Raw genomic sequence first — 22,370 nt, forward strand, 5'->3', positions numbered from 1 at the left:
CTCTTGATGACTCGAGATTTTATATACCAGTTGTGATAAAATAAGGTCTTCCTATTTTAGGATTTTTGACTTTGTATATTCTGTAAAATAGAATATTGGTGGTTAAATCCCTGATTTATAGGGATCTGATTTAGGATAGTTTCATCTTCTTATAATATGCCTATACTAGCTTTTAATATAAAAAGATGGTTCTTGTATTCAATGGAGAAAAGTGAATGAGATTTTCTTCAATTTTTCCACATGGTATCAGAGCCCTAGGCTCTCAGGGATCTGCAGTTTTTGGCATTCTCTGCCCTCTGAGATTCAAGATTCAAGCTTTGTTTTGCTTGGGCCTTCTCGATTTTCTGCCTACCCAATCTTTCCTTTAATCTTATTCGTATTCTTTTTTGGCATTCGTTCTCCTTTATGGCCATTGCTGGTCCTCTGATCCTCATTTAATCTAACAGAATCAACCATGTCTGAGATATCTAAAGCCATTACCACTCTTACAGTGCAGCCGATTGAAGCCCTGTCGGATCAGTCCACATGGGAACTCCAAAACATTCAAGTAGCATACCGATTGAATGAAAAAAAAAATAATTTGCAGTGGTCCCAAGTTGTGAAGATGTTCTTGAAGGGGAAAGGAAAGCTCAGCCACTTGTTCAGCACCAGACCAAAGCAGAGTGATCCGAAAATTCCAGAATTGGGACGAGGACAATTTCATGATTATGTCATGGCTGTGGAATTTGATGCTACCTGAGATCAGTAGCACTTGCATATTTTTTTTCCATGGCTAAAGAAGTTTGGGATGCAGTGAGACAGACTTACTCAAAAGGTACGTGATGCTGCACAAATATTTGAAATCAAGACCAAGATTTCAGCAACCAAACAAGGTGAGCAATCTATGATTGAATATTCCAATATTTTGAAGAATTGGTGGCAAGAGATGGATCATTATCAATGTATTCAGATGAAATGTAGCAAGGATGCAGCTATGTTGAAGAGGTTTGTGGAAAAAGAGAGAATTTTTTAATTTCTTACTGGTTTAAATTTGGAATTCGATCAGGTCAGAGTTCAGATTTTGGGAAAAGAGGATCTACCCTCATTAAATGAGACTATTTCTATGATTCGTGTGGAGGAAGAAAGAAGAGGGGTGATGATGAATGAAACCCCTATTGCAGAAAGTTCAGTTTTACTCTCAACTGCTAGAAACCTGAAGAATTCAGGCATGGAACATCAGCCTGGTGCTAATAACTAGCGATTATATTTTTCCCAAATCACAAATAAAAATCCTATATGGTGCACTTACTGCAAAAAACAGTGACACACCAAGGATATGTACTGGAAACTGCACGACAGACCATCAAAATCCAACAACAGCCATAGGAGTTGGAAGCCTAACAATGGACAACAACAAAAAGGTCAAGGACACGCAAATTTTACCAGCAGTAATCAAACGAACAATGAGAATGAGATTCAGGAGCATGGAGAGTTCAAGTTCAAGAAAGAAGATATTGAGAGGCTAAAAAGTTTGTTTGAGTCTTTAGAAAAACCTCCCAATGCTTGCTCCTCTGAATCTGATCTATTGGGGCCTACAACTTCGCCGAGCCGGCTAGCATCCCTTTCCACTGCACTTAGCATTCTCAGGTAAGTATTCCACTTCTCATGTGTTTAATGTCTCGAAAGCCACAGACCATATGACTAATTCTTCTCATAAATTTGTTTCATACACACCATGTCCAAGCAACAAGAAAATTTCCACAACAGGTGGTTCTCTGACAACTGTAGCCGGTCAAGGAGAAATCCATATAAACCCATTGCCTATCCTAAAAAATGTCCTTCATGTAGCAAAGCTTTCAACTAATCTCGTTTCCATACATCAACTCACTAAAGACATGAATTGCAATGTGATTTTTCATCCTTCTCATCTTGTTTTTCAGGACCAAGGTTCAGGGAAAATAATTGGACTTGCTAAGGAAAAAGATAGGGCTCTACTACCTTGACATGCTAGGTGATCAAAATAGGATTGAGAATAAATTTCCTTTGTCATACTTCACCAAAATCTCCATCTCAAATAAAGACAAGATTTTGCTTCATCATCTTCAATTAGTACTCATTTAGTATTCTCAAAGTCTTGTTTCCTTCAATATTCAAAGAATTGGATATAGAAAATTTTCATTGTGAAATCTATGAATTTGCAAAGCATCATTGTGCTTTATTCCCAAATAGCAATAAACAAGCTTCTATTCGTTTTTCTCTTATCCATAGTGATATTTGAGGTCCCTCTACGGTTCCTAATATTTTAGGAGCCAGATGGTTCATTTCATTTATTGACGATTGTACTCATGTGTCTTGGATCTTTCTTCTCAAGCAAAAATCTGATGTAAGTAATGTCTTTCCAAACTTCCATAATATGAATCAAAACCCAGTTTGATGTGAGAATAAAAAAGTTTAGATCTGACAATGCCAAAGATTATTTTAATCAGATTTTGTTTCCTTATTTTCAAAAAGAAGAAATTATTCATGAGTCGTCAAGTCATCTTGTATTAGTACTCCTCAACAAAACGGGGTCAGCAAAAAGAAATATGGTCATCTTCTTGTAATTATCCATGCCTTTCTATTCCAAAACACCATTAGGGGGGAGGTAGTTCTTACAGCAGCCCATCTTATCAACAGATTACCTTCTTGGGTATTGGGGTTCAAAGTCCTACGCAAGAGTTTTCTCATTTTTTCCTCAACTTTCATACTTCGAATAATGTCACACTTAGAATCTTTGGTTGTGTCTCCTTTGTTCACATTCATGCTCGTAATAGTGGAAATTAGATCCACAGACACTTAAATGCATTTTTGTTAAGTATTCTTTGACACAAAAGGGTTACAAATGTTATCATCCACCTTCTAGGAGATTTTGTCTTTGCTAATGTGGCTTTTGTTGAAAAATAGGGTTATTTTACGAATCCTTATCTTTAGGGAGAGACATCATTCAAGGAAGATAAGGACAAAAAAAAATTCTACTTGATTTGCCCTCTACTTCCCAATCTTCTTCATCCAACCATACTTTTTGTACCATGCCTAGCCCCACTCTAGCTACGTTGCCTATTGTCGAACTATCCTCTCCTGATCCCATGTCTTTGGCTAACAAAAAATCAACTTACAATCCTACTAGACCACTATAGGTATACCTAAAGAGGCAAGCACCCATCATTGAACTTGTGCAAATCCAACAGTTGGAACCAACCCCTGGAAATGAGGTAATTTCTCTACCTGAATCTTCTCATGATAATGTTTCTACCACCATTGATGATGGTGATCATGATTTGCCCATTGCTCTTAGGAAAGGCACAAGAGAATGCCTCAAACACCTGTTATACCCACTTTCTTATTTCATGACCTTTAAGAGATTGTCACCTTCCCATTGAGTCTTCCTTATCCAACTAAACACTATCGTCATTCCTAACACCTTGTCTAAAGCATTAAATAGTGAAGAGCGGAGGCGTGCCATGAATATTGAAATGGAAGCACTAGAAAAGAATAGAACGTGGGAGATAGTGGAGTTGCCAAAAGGAAAGAAGCCGATGGGGAGTAAGTAGGTCTTTATTGTGAAATATAAGGTAGACGGGGTCAATCGAAAGGTACAAAGCGAGGCTTATTGCCAAGGGATATACCCAGACTTATGGAGTGGATTATTTAGAGATCTTTGCACCTGTAGCCAAGATGAATACAGTAAGGGTGCTATTATCCTTGGTTGTCAACTTTGAATGGAGTTTGCAACAATTTGGTGTTAAGAATGCTTCTTACATGGTGATCTTGAAGATGAGATTTATATGAAAGTTCCTCTTAGATTTGACAAAAACCTAGAAGGCAAAAAAGTGTGTAAGCTCAAGAAGGCCTTGTATGGCTTAAAACAATCTCCTCGTGCATGGTTTGGAAGATTTTCTAAAGTGATGATTACTAACGGATACAAGCAAAGTCAAGGTGATCACACTTTGTTCATCAAACACTGGACTTTAGGGGGAGTTACTGCATTGTTAGTTTATGTGGATGATATAATTGTGATTGGAAATGATAAGGAGGAAAGAGATGGTTTGAGGAAGTGTTTGGCAAGAGAATTTGAGATTAAAGGACCTAGCAAGTTGAAGTACTTCTTAGGTATTGAAGTGACACAGTCACAAGAAGGAATTTTTGTATCTCAACAGAAGGATGTGCTTTATTTGTTAAAGGAAACCGGGAAGTTAGCGTGTAAACCAACAGACAGCCTATTGAGCCTAATCATAAGCTCTAAGACAATAATGAAGATGCTAGTGTGAATTAGAGAAACTATTAGAGATTAGTGGGCCAATTGATCTACTTATCTCACACAAGATTCGATATAGCATCGCTGCCAGTGTGGTCAGCCAGTTTATGCAGAATTTGAAGGAGACTCACCTTCAAGCAATGCACTGAATACTACATTATCTCAAAGGAACACTAGGGAAACGGATTTTATTCAAGAAGGGGACAAGTTTGACACTTGAAGCTTATACAGATGCCAATAATGCAGGTTTGACCATAGATAGACGCTCAACGTCAAGTTGTTGCACATTCCTTGGTAGAAACCTAATAACCTGGAGGAGCAAAAAACAAAATGTTGTTGTGAGATCAAGCGCTAAGGCTAAGTTTAGATTGATGACACCTGGAATTTGTGAACTACTATGGTTAAAAATAATTCTAGAAAACCTGAAGATTCAATGGGAGGCACCTATGAGACTCTACTGCAACAACAAATCAGCAATCAACATTGCACATAATCCTATTTACAATATCAAAATTGTAAACCACGCATAAGATTATATAACCCTTAAGGAACTATGAACAGAACCTCTTTCTTTACTGGAAAACCTCCAAAAGTGCCTTACGGTGATTCGTCATCTTCCAAGTAAGAGCATTCTAATCTGGCGCTTAAGAAATCTATCATCTATATTCCACAATCAGAGACTATGGATGTATTTTAGATAACAAGGAATTTAAAAATTCATCTCCCTGTAAATGTCCGATACCATTTACATGTTCCCAATAATATGTAACTCAAGCATCAAAAAATCTTATCTAACATGATTCAATAATCATACCTACGATATGAATACAAGAATATAACAAATTTAACTAATAAATACTATGGTTAAATTTATTTGAAGCTCATATATTTGTTTCAGATAGAACAATAAACTATGATATAATCTGTTGAATGAGAATACGACCCATGCATAAAACATCCAAATAAAGGAAGTTGATAATCACATACTGTCAGTGGGAATATATATGATGAAGTATTTGCAAATACCGTGTAATTATTAACAAGTTAATCTCTCAAAAATAATGGGAACTATCTCATACATTAGTATTCTGCAGTGGTTTACATATACCTATGGCCTCAACTGGAGATGGCACAACACTTGGGCTTGTGATTGATTTTGTCAAGCCAACATTCACAATGCCTTTTAGAATACCCCACTTTTTAGAATTTTCTGTTTCAGTAATTGTAATTGTTTCTGAACCTGTAACATCTTGTACATTCTGAAAATCTCCTGGTTCCATTGACCCTGCTTCAACAGATCAAATAGATTAGTTCCTGCATCATAATCTAATATGGATACAACCATCCAACAAGAAAATGTATCTGGTTAAGTGATGTGCAGGGACACCAAATCTTTACTGAATACACAAACAGGAAGAGTATAGATCTCTTATGGGGAGGTAAGTACCAACTAGTTCAAGCATAGCAATATCAGCTGCTCAATTTATTGTGCCTAGTGTGCCACCTCATGATGACTCGAGATTTTATATACCAGTTGTGGGAAAATAAGGTTTTTCCTAATTTAGGATTTTTGACTTTGTATAATCTGTAAAAATAGAATATTGGTAGTTAAGTCCCTGATTTATAGGGATCTGATTTAGGACAGTTTCCTCTTCTTATAATATGCCTAAAGTATAGCCTGTATACCTTTTAATATAAAAAGCTGGTTGTTGTATTCAATGGAGAGAAGTGAATGAGATTTTCTTCAGTTTTTCCACACCAGTTATAATAAGAACATAGTTTGAAGCCTTTAAAACTTTGTTTTGACTTTGAGGATCGTAAAGCAACCAAAACATCAGCAATTTTTAATCCCTCTGAAAAGTCGCATCTATTTAGTTTCAACACCCTGATAATTGTAGTTGGAAATTTCCAAACGTTTCAACTACTCAACTCTCAGAGTTGTCCAAAATTTCAAGGGAAATATCTTAAACTTGTACTATCTCATCAAACTTTGAATCAAGACTGGGTCTCACCATCTTGTACACACTGCACCTTTTAGGATAGGATTATCAATCCTTGCTCTTATATTCAACTTGGTTGAACAACAAATTATGATTTATTCTGTTCAATGAAACCTAGAATAAACTATAAACATTTATAGAAACTTAGTTCTTATAGACACACTAATAGTAGGAATATATTACAACTACATCATAATTTTTGTTAGTTAACAAAATATAAGTGGAACCATAGTCTTTTGTATAGTGGTGTAACAGAAGGGAATAAAATAAAGCTCTGAGCACTCACTTGATGCAATATCAGATGTAACAACTCCTGGGCCTTTACTTGATTCTGTTAAGCTACCAGACACAACGCCTTTTACAACACCCCATTTGTTAGCACTCCTTGGTGCTATATGTGTTTCTGAAATACTAACACTTCGTGCAGCCTGAGAAAATCTTGGCTCAAGTGGACCTGCCCCAATAAGTAGTAATGTATAATTTCCTGAATTAGAATTTGATGAAGAACAATCTAAAAAGTAATCTTAGGAATGTGATCCATGAGATACAGGGGCAATTTTTGGTTAGAATAGGCAATTATTTTCAGTAAATTAGTTGTATATTTCTAGCTACATCATTACCATTGATTTGTACCTTCTATGTATAGGAGGTTAGGATATTTTCCAAGTTTAGCAATCTATAGGTCAACTAGTGTATTCTATATATTTTGTAATATTTCGTTTTCTAAGGAATGTATCAGCTTTTCATATTTCTTTTACTAATTCACATCGTATCAAAGCCATTTAGGCTCTTGGGTTTTTTGGCAGCCTTCCATCTGTTTTGTTTTAGGTGGAGTTGATTGTCACCATTTTGTCCTACTTCACAACCTTCATCGTCGTCATCCTTGTTTGTTTCTTAGCTCATAGCCTTCATTGTTGCTATATTTGTGATCGAGTTTTAGGGAAAGACCTTTTTCCTGATTTGATGAAGCTTTTCACATATCAATGGGAGGAAAGGCACAAAGAATTGATGGGCAACAAAATTGAAAATAGTTAAGGTCCTACAATAGAAAATTCTGCTCTAGCAGTGTCCAAGCCAAATCAAAATCTAGGAGACTACAAAAAACCAGTGGACAAGGATAAAATGTGGTGTGATTATTGCAACAAACCAAGACACAAAAGAGCCATGTGTGGGAAGCTACATAAAAAGCCTCAAAACTTAAAACAGATCAACAACAAAGGAGGAAATCAGCCTACCAGATTGGGACAAGCCAATCATACAGTCATTGTAGAAGAAAAACCAGAACAAGTAGCATTGAACAAATCTAGTATTGAGAGACTGAAACAATTGTTGAACCAGCTGGAGAATTCCAATGCAAACTCCTCTTCAAATTCAGGTTCTTATTTCTTGGCTCAATCAGGTACAAAGGCTTTCTATTCCAATCTAAAATGACTCCAATACTTGGGTCATTGATTCAGGTGCTATAGACCACATGTCCAACATGTCTAAATTTTTTTTCCAGTTACTAACCATGTTCAGGAAAACAATAAATCAAGGTAGTTGATGGATCATTCTCCTCAGTTACTAGCCAAGGATCTGTGCACATTTCATCCACCTTACCTTGCACTATGTTGTTCATGTTCTAAATAGATTATAATGAATTATTTATTGGAAAAATTACAAAAGATTTGAATTGCTCCGTTGAATTCACTTCTATTGGTTATTATCTTAGTATCGTTGGGGAAGACGATTGAGCTTGGTAAGCTGAAAGATATACTTTACTACCTGGAGACTGATTAGAGAATTGGAGGTAAACAAAACCAGTTTGGACCAAATCCTTCTTTGGTATATCCATTTAGGACACCCCTCACACCCTTTGTTAAACAGGTTGTCCCCTTCTTTATTTGAGAAATAGATGTTAGCAAGTTCCATTGTTTTCTTGTACTCTGAATAAACATCATTGTGTGAGCTTTCCAATAAAAGAGATTCAATTTGTTTCTCCATTTACTTTGATTCATTCAAATGTTTGGTACCTATCCCATGTTACCAATATTCCAAGTATTAATTGGTTTGTTACTTTTGTGGAGAATTGTAGTAGGACCACTTGGGATTATCTCATGAAGTCCAGTCAAAAGTGCCCTTAATTTTCTTTGCATTTCACAAGTATGCCAACACTCAGTTTATAGTCAAAATTCAAACCTTGACATCTGATAACGGCATGGAATATTTCAATCAAGAATTGATAAATTACTTGAACAATTCTACATCAAAATGGAGTGGCTAAAAGAAAAAATAGACATCTAGAGGTAGCCCGACTCTTTTTTCCAAATGAAAGTGTTGAAATGCTATGAGGGTGATGCTATACTAATAGCTGCACACCTTATCAAAAGAATGCCAACTAAAGTCCTAGAAAACCAACCACTGGCAAACAAACTCATGACACTATTTCCCAACTTTGAAGGAGTAGGCACCTTGCTAACAAAGGTCTTTGGGTGTGTGTCCTGTGTTCATGTCCATAAACAATTACATGGAAAGTTAAATCTTAGAGCTATGAAGGATGTGTTCTTAGGGTACTCCCTTATAAAGAAAGGCTACAAATGTCGTCACCCTCCTTCAAAGAAGCATTATGTCACTATGGATGTGACTTCTGTAGTAAATCAACCATGCTTTGATATCACCTATCTTCAAGGGAAGAATACATCAAAATGGGAAGATATGTGGGATTGGGGTGTGGAAGAAGGGTTGAAAGAAGGAACAAATGTCATTGCTGCTGAAATTAATGATACAGTGGCTAGAAGTATTGATGCAAATATGGATGATTAAAATAAAACAATTGTTGACCTAAATCATAGATAACCCCAGTAATCTTTCCTACAATCAATCAAACAATGTTTCACCAAAAAATGCATGTTGAAAATTCTGCTGAAACTTCTCCCAGTCCACTCACAAATAATGATACCATGGTAGAGAAACCTAGGACTCCAATTCTCAACGTGTACTCCAGGTAGAAAAGATTCATCATAACTTCTTTGACTCTCATTGTTAACCATGAAAGAGGTAATGAAAATAATGATTCAAGTCCATCTTCTACTTCAAAAATCTATACTCCTAGTAATCTTGATTTTCCTGTTAATTTTAGAAAAGGGATTCAAGCCTGCACTCGGCACCCCGTATCTCATTTTTTGTCTGTGTAGAAACTTTCACTTCAATATTAGGCCTTTCCCTCACAAGTGTTGTCTCAACAATTACCCATCTCTATTCAAGAATCTTTAACCTCAAAACCATGGAAAGATGTCATGAATGAGGAGATGTGATAGCATTTAAAAAAAAAAAATTGGGCGATTGTTGATTTACAAATGGATCTTCACCATAAGTACGAATCTGATGGATCATTGGACATCAAGGCAAGACTCATCACTACAGAGGATACTCAAACCTAAGGTAGAGACTTCCATGAGACATTTGCATCAATAGCAAAGATGAACACCATCAGAATTCTTCTACCTTTAGCTACCATTAAGGATTGGTCTTTACATTGATTTCATGTGAAGAATTCCTTCCTTCATGGAGCTTTTGAAGAAAAGGTTTATATGGACATACCAAGGGATATGAGGAGAGAGGATAGAAGAGCAAGGTATGTAGATTGAAAACATCCCTCTATGGATTGAAACAATCACACCAAGCACGGTTTGGGAGGTTTACCAAGTCTATGCTTGACAGAGGCTATTCCCAAATTTGAGGTGATCGCACCTTATTCATAAAACTATCTTCAATTGGGAAAGTTACTACTGATTGTGTATGTAGATGATATTATAATGATAAGAGATGTTAGGATTGAAGGTCCATTTGACAAAAGAATTTGAAATCAAGGATAGTGGAAGTCTAAGATACTTTCTTGGAATTGAAATGGTTAGATCTCAATCAGGATTTTTTATCTCCCAACAAAAATGCACTCAAGATCTCCTTCAAGAAATGAGTATGATTAGTAGCAAAAGCTCATTGACACTTTAATAGAGGCTAATAATTGACTAGAAGAAAAATAAGAGAAAGAAGAACCAATTGATTGAGGTATTTATCAGAGATTGGTTACAAAGCTTATCCACCTATCACGCATAAGACTAGATAGAGATGATCTATTTTGTGAGAGTAGTGAGTCAATTAATGCATGCTCCTCCAAAACCCTAAAGCGAAGTGGTTTACAAAATTGTTAGATACTTGAAAGGACTCTAAGGAAAGGCCTCTTGTTTCATAAGGGTGGTGAGCTTAAGTTAGGAGCTTATATAGATGTTGATTGGGCTAGCTCCATGACAGACATAAGATCGACTACTAGGTAAAGCACCTTCTTAGGAGATAATTTGGTTACTTGGAGAAGCAAGAAATAACTAGTGTTAAGATCAGATGGTTTCATTATAGGATATATTGGAAGGTAATTGAAGTTGAATTGAGCTTAATTATGAATAATTGATCAAAGTAATTGAGATTCCTACTTTGAGATTTTAATGGATCTAGATTTAAAGTTAAATCAAATATTGGTATGGGTGAGATTATAAGATTTTTAACCTAACTTGATGAATAATAGATCCTAATTGCATTTTCACCATAGATATTGATTTCTACTGAAATTTGAATTTGAGAGTTTTTTCATTAATAGATCTTGTTCCAATTTTGGCCAATTTTACCTTTTCATTTCTCAATTTGCATCTATGATATTTCACTATCTCACCTTTTGATCATCACCATCTCAATTCACACTATATTCTTTCTTGATTACCGAATACATTCGTCATCCTAATGGACAATAATAGGTCTCCTTGTCTCAAACCTTTGGAACTCTAGAAGAAACTTGTCGGGGTACCATTAACTAATACAAAGAAGTGAGTCATAGTAATGCACCATTTAGTCTACTTAATCCAATTGAAGCCAAAACATGTTTTTTCTAAAACCACCAGCACAAAATCCTAATTAACATGATTGAATGCCCTCTCAATATCCAACTTACAAATGACCTCACTTTCAGGACTCTTCAACCTTGGATTAATAACTTCATTTCCTACGAGGACCGCAAGATATGTCTACCTTCTACAAAAGTGCGTTAAGAAGTTGAAACCACCTTGCCCACCCGTTTTTCAGTCTGTTAATTAGAGTAAACACATTCTCTTCTCATCTTATTTGTTCTCTAGTACATATAACATCAAATCTCACCATTTATAATTTCTAGCATTAGAGGGTTATAATTATACACCATTTTCACAGATACAGAATTTTTCCAATGGCAACCTATCCTTCTAGTAGAGATTAGCATCTTTTATAAATGAAAACCAAGAAACCCACTAATTATTCGTAGGTTTCCCTAAAAGAAGTCCTTTCCACTGCAAGTATGTTTGAAACTTCAAATGGATACACTCCAGACATTAACATAGTGGTATCATTGCCCCATATGAAAAAGTTATGTTCATATTAATTTTCAACATGTTGTCTAGGATAGTTTGTGAAGCAGATAATATTAAATCATTTTTTCATAGCTTAATCAAGAATTAAGATAAAAAAAAAAGCAGGAAACTGAAAAAAGAACATGACAAGGAGGTGCCTTTTTAGGATGAACAACATTAAATCATACCAACATACCTTTTCCTTTAGTTTCATCTACAAATCCTTCATGAAATGTTTCTTCTTGTTTGCCACTCTCTCCAATTTCAATTATGGATTCTTTGTGAAATGCAGCCTGTTGTATGTTATTTTCATCTGCATAATTCAATTTAGGATACATGGAAACTCAATTAATGAATAAGGCACCTAATTAACATCTTTAATTGCACCATAGCATTGATGCTTCAAAATCTGTAACCAAAAGATAAAAAAGATAAAAAAAAATAAATAAATAAAAAATAAATAAAATAAAAAAACCTATTTTGAAGGAATATTGAGCACGGAAGAAAAAATTATTAAATAAAATGACCAGCTAATCAGTAGTCTTGTTAACCACAAGTTGTTAGGAAAAAAAAACCTATTGATAGCAGTAATATGTCAAGACACTAAAACACACATCTTATTACCTTGAGAAATGCTTGGAATTATATTATAACTAGAGAAAAAAAATCCTTACATCCCTCAAAATTGTGGAATCCTAGTATTGGCAAGTCCAATTTTGATGGGATATACCTATAATGCCCATCAAACATGCCAAGATATCAAGCTGATAAAAGACTAAGGGCCGCAAACAATCCATACAGTGCTCTTGGGTGAATTTTTATTTTGTGATTATGCATGACAAGGTCATCTGATCTGACAAGTTTTAAAACACAATTTTACACACTGTGTCGTTTGATTTCATACAGAGAGAGAGAGAGAGAGAGAGAGATTGTAAGAGTTTTAATGAGCAAAGATATTTGAACCCTTTTTTTTTTGTCCCTGATTGGAAGGTGTTAAGGATGATTAAGGCAAATTAGCAAGTAGTAGTCATGTAATTATACCTTAGATAAAATAAAAGAATAAAAAAGAAAAAAGGAAACAGGGTTACACAAATTTCTTCACAGATACAATATGCTACCTCAATTTCATAACACAACTAAATCAGAGTTGTGAATGTGTAGTTCAACAAGTTTTTGTTGTAAAGATACAAAGCATGTTGGTGAAATGAAATGATGTAGCAAAAGAATATGGATAACAGAATTGCAGATCAAACATTCTGAAGGGACTTAGCATTCATTTTTATCATGCATGAATTCAATATCTTGCCCATACCTTCATTGTTCATTTCCATTGCATCATCTACTTTTTCTCTGATATCAATTTTCACATCTTTGGTGAGTGGAGATCCTTGAGTGAGAGAAGTGGTTGTGCTAATTTCAGTTCCTTCAATGCCAAATAAATAAACAGAAGTTGAAGCATTTTGTGTATAGGGTATGTGACCATTTCGGTCAAATAGCATTCCATTCAAGTTATGCAATGGATCTCTTGTTGTAACACTATTCTCTTCCACATATTGTCTCTGATCATATCCTGAATCAGCACATCAAGTAAGAAGTATTATCTAGAGCAAAAGAAACAGAAGATTTAAACATTGCTCAGTTAATGTCAAACAAACACCAAAAATAAGCAAACTCCAATCTTATCCAATGCATCATTAAAGCATTGATAATTTCAACCTCTCATATATTTTTAGGGCTACGTTTCATACCATTGCTCCAAGCAAAGTCTTTCTTAAGAAATGAAAACACAAATTTTCAAACAACAATCGAAAGATAAGCATTTTAATATCTCAAGAAACAGACCTTCCACAATGTTTCAGAATCTATTAGATTGGACTCTAGGATTTTGGGAGAAGAAGACAAGGATGACAGTAAAGAAGTCTCTTTATGTGCTTAGTTGAATGTTAATTCATTCTATAATAAAAATATCCAATGTCTAAAATCCCAAATTAATCTCAATATAATTAAAATAGCCATTCATCTCTCACATTAACTTGCTGCTTGCATGCATATCATGAGCCTATCTTCCTCTGAACATCATAGAGTTGTGAAATGGAGACTCCTTTCTTCAATATATCAACAATTTGGCCCTAATCTTTGCAAAACATATAGAATCAACCAACTTAAAATTTTATTTTCTGGACAAAATGTGAATCTACCTCAACGTGCATTTCCTTGTGTCGTACTAAAGGTCAAGCAACTGATGTATCAGCCCTTTGTCTCAAAATAAAATAAATAGTCCTCAAACAAAATGGTTCCTTTTTCCTTTCGTAAGCATTCTCAATAGAGGAGTTTCAGGGACAATTACATCCTCCATGGGTGAAATTCTGACAATAAGCCCAGGAGTTTACTACTACCACATGAGCTGTGTGGAAGTAGAGTTACCACCTATGGAACAGTCTCTGTGATTCTAAAACTATTCTGAATTTTGGGATTGGGGTATGTAGTGGAAAGGTGTTGGTACCCCACTTTCACCCAAAAAATGCCAAACTTTGTTGACAACAGAATGAAAATTATTATTTAATCATATATATGTCAAAACTTTGCTAACACTAAGAAAATTTCTTTAGGGTTCACTAAGATTTCCGCACATCAATAAAATATACAAACAACACAAGCATCAAAACCAGCACTTAAATGCATAATTCAAAAGTAGAAACTGCCCAAATAAAAAATTTCCAGCAACTAAACAAGCATACAAGAATTATAAAGCTATACGAACTGCCCACACACAATACATGCCACTGGTGGCTATGCAATTCATCAAAAGTCTTGAAAAATGAAAAAGAAAACAAAAGCTCACAGAAAGAGCCTCAATTATGAAAGGAGTTCACATTCTAATAAAACACAACTATAGCATCCATAATGCTGAGCAATTCTAAAACTTCTTTGTTTCAGGTTATTATATAATTTGATTGCTCAGGAATCATAATTGTACTGTTTTGTTTGCTTTCTTTCATTGAGATCTACTGTCTATGATTTTTCTCCTTAATTTCCCAGCAGTAAAATGGAAGAGCACTTCTGTTACTCAACAAAAATCTGACTAATGAAATAGGTAAATATATAAGGCATTGACTATATACTGCTATTATTAGTGAGCCTAACAAGCCTTGTTGGCCCATTCACTAGAAGATTAAGCTTTTGGGGTAATTTGTAGTGTAACGTGGTATCAGAGCTTTAATCCCTAGAGGTCTTACATTTTAGCCTATCTATTTATTCCTCTATTTACTAAATCTATGTGCAAAGGATGTTGACCATGAGGTGGGATGTGAAACATAATTATCCTGAAAAACATGAGAGATCCTTTCCCCACAAGCTTAAGCTTTTGGGTTAACTAATAGTTTAATGTGTATGTATAGCGAAATAAAGTCAAGATCAAATTATACCTCATGTAACTGTTCCTATTTTTACCCCCTTCAATACTTTTAGTGGGGATCATATACTTCAGAAATTTATCATCAGCTAAGATGCCTAGATCACATTCATCATATTTGTAAAACATCAAATTGATAGAAAAATTGAGAGTTATCCATCCATGTATTGCTCTATTATAGGTCTTTATATTCATTTGACAAGCTATTAGCTAATGGAATGGGGACCATCAATATCTAATCAACTTGAGATCTTACAATCATTACGAAAATGAGGATATATTCTCCAGAGATAGGTTTACTGAGATATAATGCCCAGAAAATTTTACTGAAGGGCGTGAGAATAAAATTTTGACACAAAGTGTAACTTGATTCCAACTCATTTGTACCAGTGTGAACAAGGAGAGTGGTTTTTCCCCATTAATTATCTTATTGTCTCCTACATGAAAACACAAAAATATACCATGCAAAGCACAATTGAATTAATGAAGGCTGTTGCTCATGTGCATTACTAATATGGTGGTATATTGGTTATATCAGAAAAAGAATGACATAGAGAAATTCTCCTAACTCAAGAAACCTTAAAGACAGCATACTCTTTCCCAAAAGGCACCCTCCAACAAGGCAAGGACCACCCTCTACCAGGTACAACCTGGATTTCATTGATAGCCTTTTTTGTGACAGAGCATTTTGATTATCTTTCCCCATCTTGTTACCATGCTTGTATGATTTTTTTTTTCAAAAAAAAAAAAAATTACATGAACCTCCACTGAGGTTTCTAACAAATACATCACCTCTCTATTTTGTAAATAAAAGTGACCTCTCCTGTTAGATCTTGTTCAGTAATGGCCAAGATGTGCATTGACATATTTTCCCTTCTTTTAAATGATAGCAAAAGAACATGGTTTTTCATTCTTTTCCCCCTTTTCAATCTTCAGTCTTCCTTAGTCCGAATGTTACTTCAAAAGCATTGATATATAATCTAATCTCTATTACTTCCTCAATTAAGAGAAGCACAATCCAACGTTCATCACTTTTTAAGTTCTTAAGACTTTATCCTAAATCAGTTTGATATACATTTTTAGTGCATTATCTAAGAACTTAAATTTTTAGGTCAATTGGTAGTTTAACACGAGCAAAATCAAAGAATTTAAGGGAAAAAACAAAAAAAAAGCATTGTACCATTGCATCAATGGTAGAATCACACTTGCAGTTGCAGAGGCTCCCTTCAGAATGATAGGGAAAAAATAAACAAAAACTAGAAAGAAGAATGGAACAAAACATTTGTTACAGCCTCCATAAAGTGAACATAAAAAACCCTTCTTGAATGTTGTTCAAATCCTAAACAAGAAATAAAATAAAATCAGTACAACAAGAAGCATGTCAAAATACAAAAAAGCAAAAAAAAACAAACAAAAAATCATTACAACCAGAAGCATGTCAAAATACAAAAAAGCAAGAAAAACAAACAAACAAACAATCAAGCAAACAAAAATCAAATATAAGAAACTTTCTTGTTTCGTTGTAGAGAAAAATAAGCATATCTTTGAATTAGCACTCACCAAAAGGATTTGGAGATGAAATTAAAGCCTTAGATGATAATGACAATGGAAGCCAAGAAGAAAGCAAGAAATGAAATTAGGTTTCGGAGGGAGGATGATAAGGGGAAGCAGATTTTAGGGATAGAAAAAGGATGGACCTTAGAGAAAAATAAAATGAGGGAGTTTAGGTTGAGGTTACATGGAGAAGAGTTTGTATAGCCATGGCAAGACCAACACAAGAAAATTCAGGAAAAAAAATTTGAAGAAAATAGGAATAATAAGAGGAACATAAAGATAGAATCCATCAAGTTGAAAATAAAACAGAAAGTATATAAAAAATAAAAAATAAAAAATAAATAGACAAATGACAAATTCTTCCCACTAGAGATGAGAACCATGGGAGAACCTAAAACAAAAATGTTTTTTTTTTTCCTTTTTTTTCAAAGAAGATAAAAAAAAAGAAAAAAGAATAAGGAAATTTAAAAAAAAAAAAGAGAAAATTTGTTTAAAAGACCAGAGAATTTCTGTGAAGAATAAAACAAAATAAAAAATAAGCAAACAAAATGAGCAAAAATGTGCCATAGCCACCAGATATTTTGTCAAAGCCCAGCAACAAAATAATAAAAATAAAAGGAACAAAAAGGAAAGGTAAGATTGATGAAGATTATGAAGATGATGCATGATGGAATTTTGACATTAGGGTTTTGAAGATAAGGAAGTTGGTGAAAATGGTTGAATAATGGCACTTGGATATCAGGATTTTAGAGACGGAGAGGATGATGAAGATGCAAAGATGGGGAAAATGATGATTATGACAATATAATGATGGTACTTTCATTTATGGTTAGATTTAAGTTTAATTCAGGGCTAATTGGCTTATTTAGAAATTAGCTTTTTAGAAAATAATAGTGTTTAGATTGATTTCAATTAGGTTCACTAGAATTAATTTAGAGTTAATTTGAAACAAGAGTAAACTGCGTTTTCAAAAAAAAAAATGGGATGACATGAACTGCATGTATTATCAAACTAACATCATACTAGGTTCACTAGAATTAATTTAGAGTTAATTTGAAACAAGAGTAAACTGCATTTTCAAAAAAAAAAAATGGGATGACATGAACTGCATGTATTATCAAACTAACATCATACTAGATAGATAGATACTTTGGTCCCAAAAGGGGAACTTGACCTTGTATGTCCTAGGATTTGCATCCTTTTAGGATTTCCATTTTAATATAGATAGATAGATAGATAGATAGATAGATCAAAAGGGGAACTTGAACTTGGAAATTTCTATATCAAACCAATTCCTTGTGACTTGAGCCAGACCTCAGAGTAATATTTTATCCCAAAACCAAAAAAATCAGTGCCTAGAACAAAATCTGAAAAGAACCATGCAAAGAATTTCTGTAAACTTGATAAACAGTGTCATAAGAACCACTATATGCTCTTTCAAAAGGTGCTTCATTAGAGGAGATGAACTTTCTTTATTACAGTAAAACCAAAAACATGGAACCAGCCATTCTTACATAATTTGAAATTGCATAAGTTTCTAACTAATTTTAATTATATTTTATATTCTTTTATATTTTCCATAATAAAACCAAAAATGAAAAAAATCATTTTTCTTACTTTTTTTTTTTCCTTAGTACTTTTTTAAGCCAAACATAGCAATAGAGTTCTAAACCCAAAACCCATGTTGGACAAGGAATAGCAAGTCAGTAACCCTATTTCCAACCAGAAAGCACTAAAAGAAGTTGTCCTTAAAATATTATCTATATAAAGGAAATACTAAAAAATTTGAGATAAATTCCCAATGCAATGCATGAGCTAGATATCTTTCCATACCTGTCTTATTTCTTATTGCATTTTCTGATATCTCTCTGACATCAATTTCCATACCTCGAGGCAGTGAGGATCCTTCCACAATATCTTCTTTGACTTCTTCAATAGTAGGGGTCAAATTGTTAGCAAGTCCTCCATTGTCCGATGGAAGGACAGGCAATGAAGCTTTTTGAATAGATGGAGGCTGATGACTTTGATCAGGCAATGATATGTCCAAACTTCGTGATGGAACCAAAGCTTCAACATCACTTCCTTCCATGTGGGACCTCTCACTTCCTACATCAGCACATGAAGTAAGTAGGCCTAAAATCATAAGAATTGGAATACATTTTGATTATTACTCCATATCATCTAGCTGAAAACCAAATATAAAATGCACCCTATTATCATTTTTAGGCCTTGTACACCTGAAAGAGCAGGTTTAATATCATTTTTTTGTATAGGAATCTCCTTCATAAAAAGACAAATTTCATAAGTAAATGATCTTCTATAGTATATTAAAGAATAGACCACAAATTTCATATATAAATAATATTCAATAATACATTAAAGAATAGGCCATTCCCGATATTTCACAGTCAATCATTTAGAATGTCTAGTTTTGGAGAAGAGGAGAGGAGGTGAAACTTGATCACTGGGCCCAACCTCACTTAATGCAAATATGGCACTACAACAACTAAAGCAAAATGAGTAGAATAAATTTGATTCTCTTAATACTATGATGTTTCATTGTTGGAACTGAAAGGATCATATCCTGGTGATAACAAAGTAATAAAGTATAAATGGAATCCGCAATTGGCATAATGACTAAAATGGGAATCTATTGTTTTTCCTTCAAATCCAGGAAAAAGATTCATTTCTAATAGATGAGATTCTATGGTACATTATTTAAATGAGGAATATAGATAGCTATTGCAGCCATGTAGGTGCCTAGGAGACAATTTGTTGACTAATGCAACAGGGGCAAAAGGGGGATTTACTTAAGGCAATTGGTCATCTAGATAACAGAATCAGTTACTATAACGCATTTAATTTCAGAGCAAGAGGTAGTCTTTTTTCATCCAGTGCAAAGTAAAGAAGCTAATGGCAGTAGCAAAAGAATTAAACAAAAATATAAGCAATGCTACAAAATAGACCTCCTAAACAAAATGATGAAGCATCACTTCTCACTTTTATTTCAATCTTAACCAACCAATATAGTCTCCTCAATGTCAACATTTCGGTCATAGGACTTCATAAAAACATTTTCTCAATATTTTTAATTGCTTGTTAAAAAGAACATTGATACAAACTTTAGCAGATTTAAGAATTGGATAAAATAAATATACCTTTTGGCTCTTTCCTTCTAGGGGTAAAAATAGAGATGAGTTGATTCCCTGTTAAAATGAAGAAAAGACTTAAACTTACAGCCCATAAGAAGAGTACTAATACTGAAATTAATCAAAGAAATCATGGACTCGAAAGTTCCAATATTCATACATGCAAGCCATATAGAAGGTCAATTTCCAATAACAGAAAACTTGATAATAGTAAAGCCAATAAATTGGTGAAATGACATGTAGATGGCATCCATATAATGTTCTCTCCCTTCATATGAATGGTCTAACATGGAAGTGCATTCACTTATGGTTTTTTATGTAATAAAATTTCTGGTCCTTGGAAATCTGAACTCATCCTTTAAACTTTCTATACCTGAGATTCACTCTCTCATCATTATAGAAAACTTTATCGAATAGTTTAGATTCTTAGAGGCATCACCATTGGATGGTAAGTTAAGGGAAACAAATTAGATAAACTCCCATAAAGAAAAAAAAAAAAACTAAATAATGATAGGTGCTCCTTTCCTCATTTTTTTGTCAAACCATCCATGGAAAAGAAATAAATTGATTGCTTTTTACCAACAAATTTTTAAAAAGAAATTATGCTTGTATCATATAAGATAATAGCAATGTACCAAAACAAAAAAGTAAGGATGGAAATCCTTAGAAGAAGAAAAGAAAATGTACAAAGTATAAAAAGGAAACAAAGATCAGAGGTCCCTGATGTAGACTTTGGCTTTCCACCCAGAGTTTAAAAACCTCAAGGGGGAAAGAAATCCCCAATAAAATCAACAGGAGCAAAGCCTCTTTTCTTGGCCATCATGTTGGCTTCCTTATTAGCTGATGTATGCTTCCATGAGAAAGACAAACCCAGTACTTTGCCAAAGACCTTATATGGCCACTAGTTACCTAAGACAAAATTATCATAAGTCCTTCTCCATTAGTAGCTTACTGACACCTAACCCTCTTGCCACTTTGAGACCCTCAAGCAAAGCAAGTTTTTTTGCCTCAATAGCTAGCCCTACCCTACGCCACCTCTCTCTGAAAAGCTTGAATAATCTTGACCCCAATAATCTCAAAATAGCACTCACTAATAACCATCTCACCCGGGCTTCCCATTGAACATCCATCAAAATTAAGCTTCATGACAAGGATTGACAGGAGAAGCTCATTCAGTCAGTATCTCCACAACTCCCTAACTTCAATCCCTTGACAAGGTGCTAAGAGGAACTTCTAAGAACTTCTTGGTGGCCAACATCCAAAGAGAAGGGAGAGAACAAATATTTTCCCACAATTTACAGGTTCATCTCCTCCTTCATTAAAAATTTGGGCATTTCTTTCTAATTCTATAATCTATAACTTTGTTAGGATAGCCCTCCTCACCCTGTTTTTGAGGGATCAATCAAAACCTGGAAAAAGGAAATTAAAAAACAAAAATTGAGCATCACATCAGAAACATCCTGGGAGCCATGCAGTTTAATCTTGGTATCAAAAAAAGTCTCTATCCTAACTGCAAAGCAAGGGGAGAATGGAGGAAGAGAGCAGTTTGCACATTCCCCACTCCACAGGTAGACAACACAATGATATGGGCTAACAGCCATATATGGTCCCCATAACTGAATTAAATTATCTGTATTTTGCCTTTAACCACCAACCAAAGCGAAGGCATTCTGCTTTCAGTGGGGAAGAGGTTTGTTTAGAATTCAAAAGGCACAAGAAGAATCAACTTCAGAAAAACTTCAAAAAGGCTTGGAAAAAAAATTAGAGGAAGAACCATTTGGCACAAGCCTCAAAACCTTTCATCAAGGTGGGCTTGAAGTGAGGAAGATACTCCGTAAAGACAACAGAAGAACTGACAGATCAAGTATCCCATTTAACAGATTTCTCAGAAGTTGAAAAATGAGAGAATCATGTAGAAAGGACTAGAATTTAACAACAGAGAGACCCTTTGAACACAAAGAGAAGTAAAGGCAAGGGAGAAGAAGACAAAAGGGTTGATATCCCTACCACAGGTCCTCCCAAAACAGAATAGAATAACCACCCAGGCACATGAGACCAATACAATGAATAAAATCAGGATAAATTTCGGTTATTAGCTTCCAATGGGATGATGAGAGCTCCTAACCCACAATGTTGGCATCCAAACCCTTGACATACAAACCTTAAATACTCTTAAAAGCACCTGGTGCCATAAGGAAACACTCTCTAGGAATCAACACAACCATTTACCAATCAAAGCTCTAGCCAATATGGTCCTTCCTAACAAAGTAATCTTTCCAACTGTCCCTAGATCCCCAACCAGAAAAAATCTCTGAATTTTTTAAATTTGTGTTGTCTCTGAATGTGCTATTTAGGTATAGATTGAGGTGATCCTGCCTCATAATGGCAAATTGGCTTCCACCAACCATACAACCATGTGGAAACTTTCTTCACCACTAGATCCTAAAAAATGATCGTCCCTTAGGTTCCTTCCAAGGGGTAGACCAAAGTATGTAAGGGGCTAATCACTCTATCTCAATCCCACAAAGGCTCCAAATTCTTTGTGTGGTAAGAATCAACACGAATACTAGCTAG

At 34.6% G+C, this 22,370-nt stretch overlaps 1 protein-coding gene across 6 annotated transcripts in view; it reads right to left on the minus strand.

Annotated features, from left to right (window-relative positions):
* LOC100852895 (membrane protein of ER body-like protein) overlaps nucleotides 1-22,370 on the minus strand; it is a 46,036-nt gene that overhangs the window by 17,938 nt on the left and 5,728 nt on the right. For 2 of the 6 annotated variants that reach the window (XM_059738125.1, XM_059738129.1), the window contains 6 exons: nucleotides 19,806-19,853; nucleotides 18,481-18,753; nucleotides 12,994-13,251; nucleotides 11,878-11,994; nucleotides 6,560-6,727; nucleotides 5,382-5,558 (listed from right to left, as the gene is read on the minus strand). In XM_059738125.1, coding sequence (XP_059594108.1) covers nucleotides 5,382-5,558; nucleotides 6,560-6,727; nucleotides 11,878-11,994; nucleotides 12,994-13,251; nucleotides 18,481-18,753; nucleotides 19,806-19,853 — 1,041 coding nt within the window. The remainder of the gene's footprint in view (nucleotides 1-5,381; nucleotides 5,559-6,559; nucleotides 6,728-11,877; nucleotides 11,995-12,993; nucleotides 13,252-18,480; nucleotides 18,754-19,805; nucleotides 19,854-22,370) is intronic. The other 4 variants (XM_059738126.1, XM_010648371.3, XM_059738127.1 and 1 more) reach the window with 4 other exon arrangements.

Source organism: Vitis vinifera, chromosome 7 (assembly GCF_030704535.1).
Source record: "Vitis vinifera cultivar Pinot Noir 40024 chromosome 7, ASM3070453v1".
NCBI lineage: Eukaryota > Viridiplantae > Streptophyta > Magnoliopsida > Vitales > Vitaceae > Vitis > Vitis vinifera.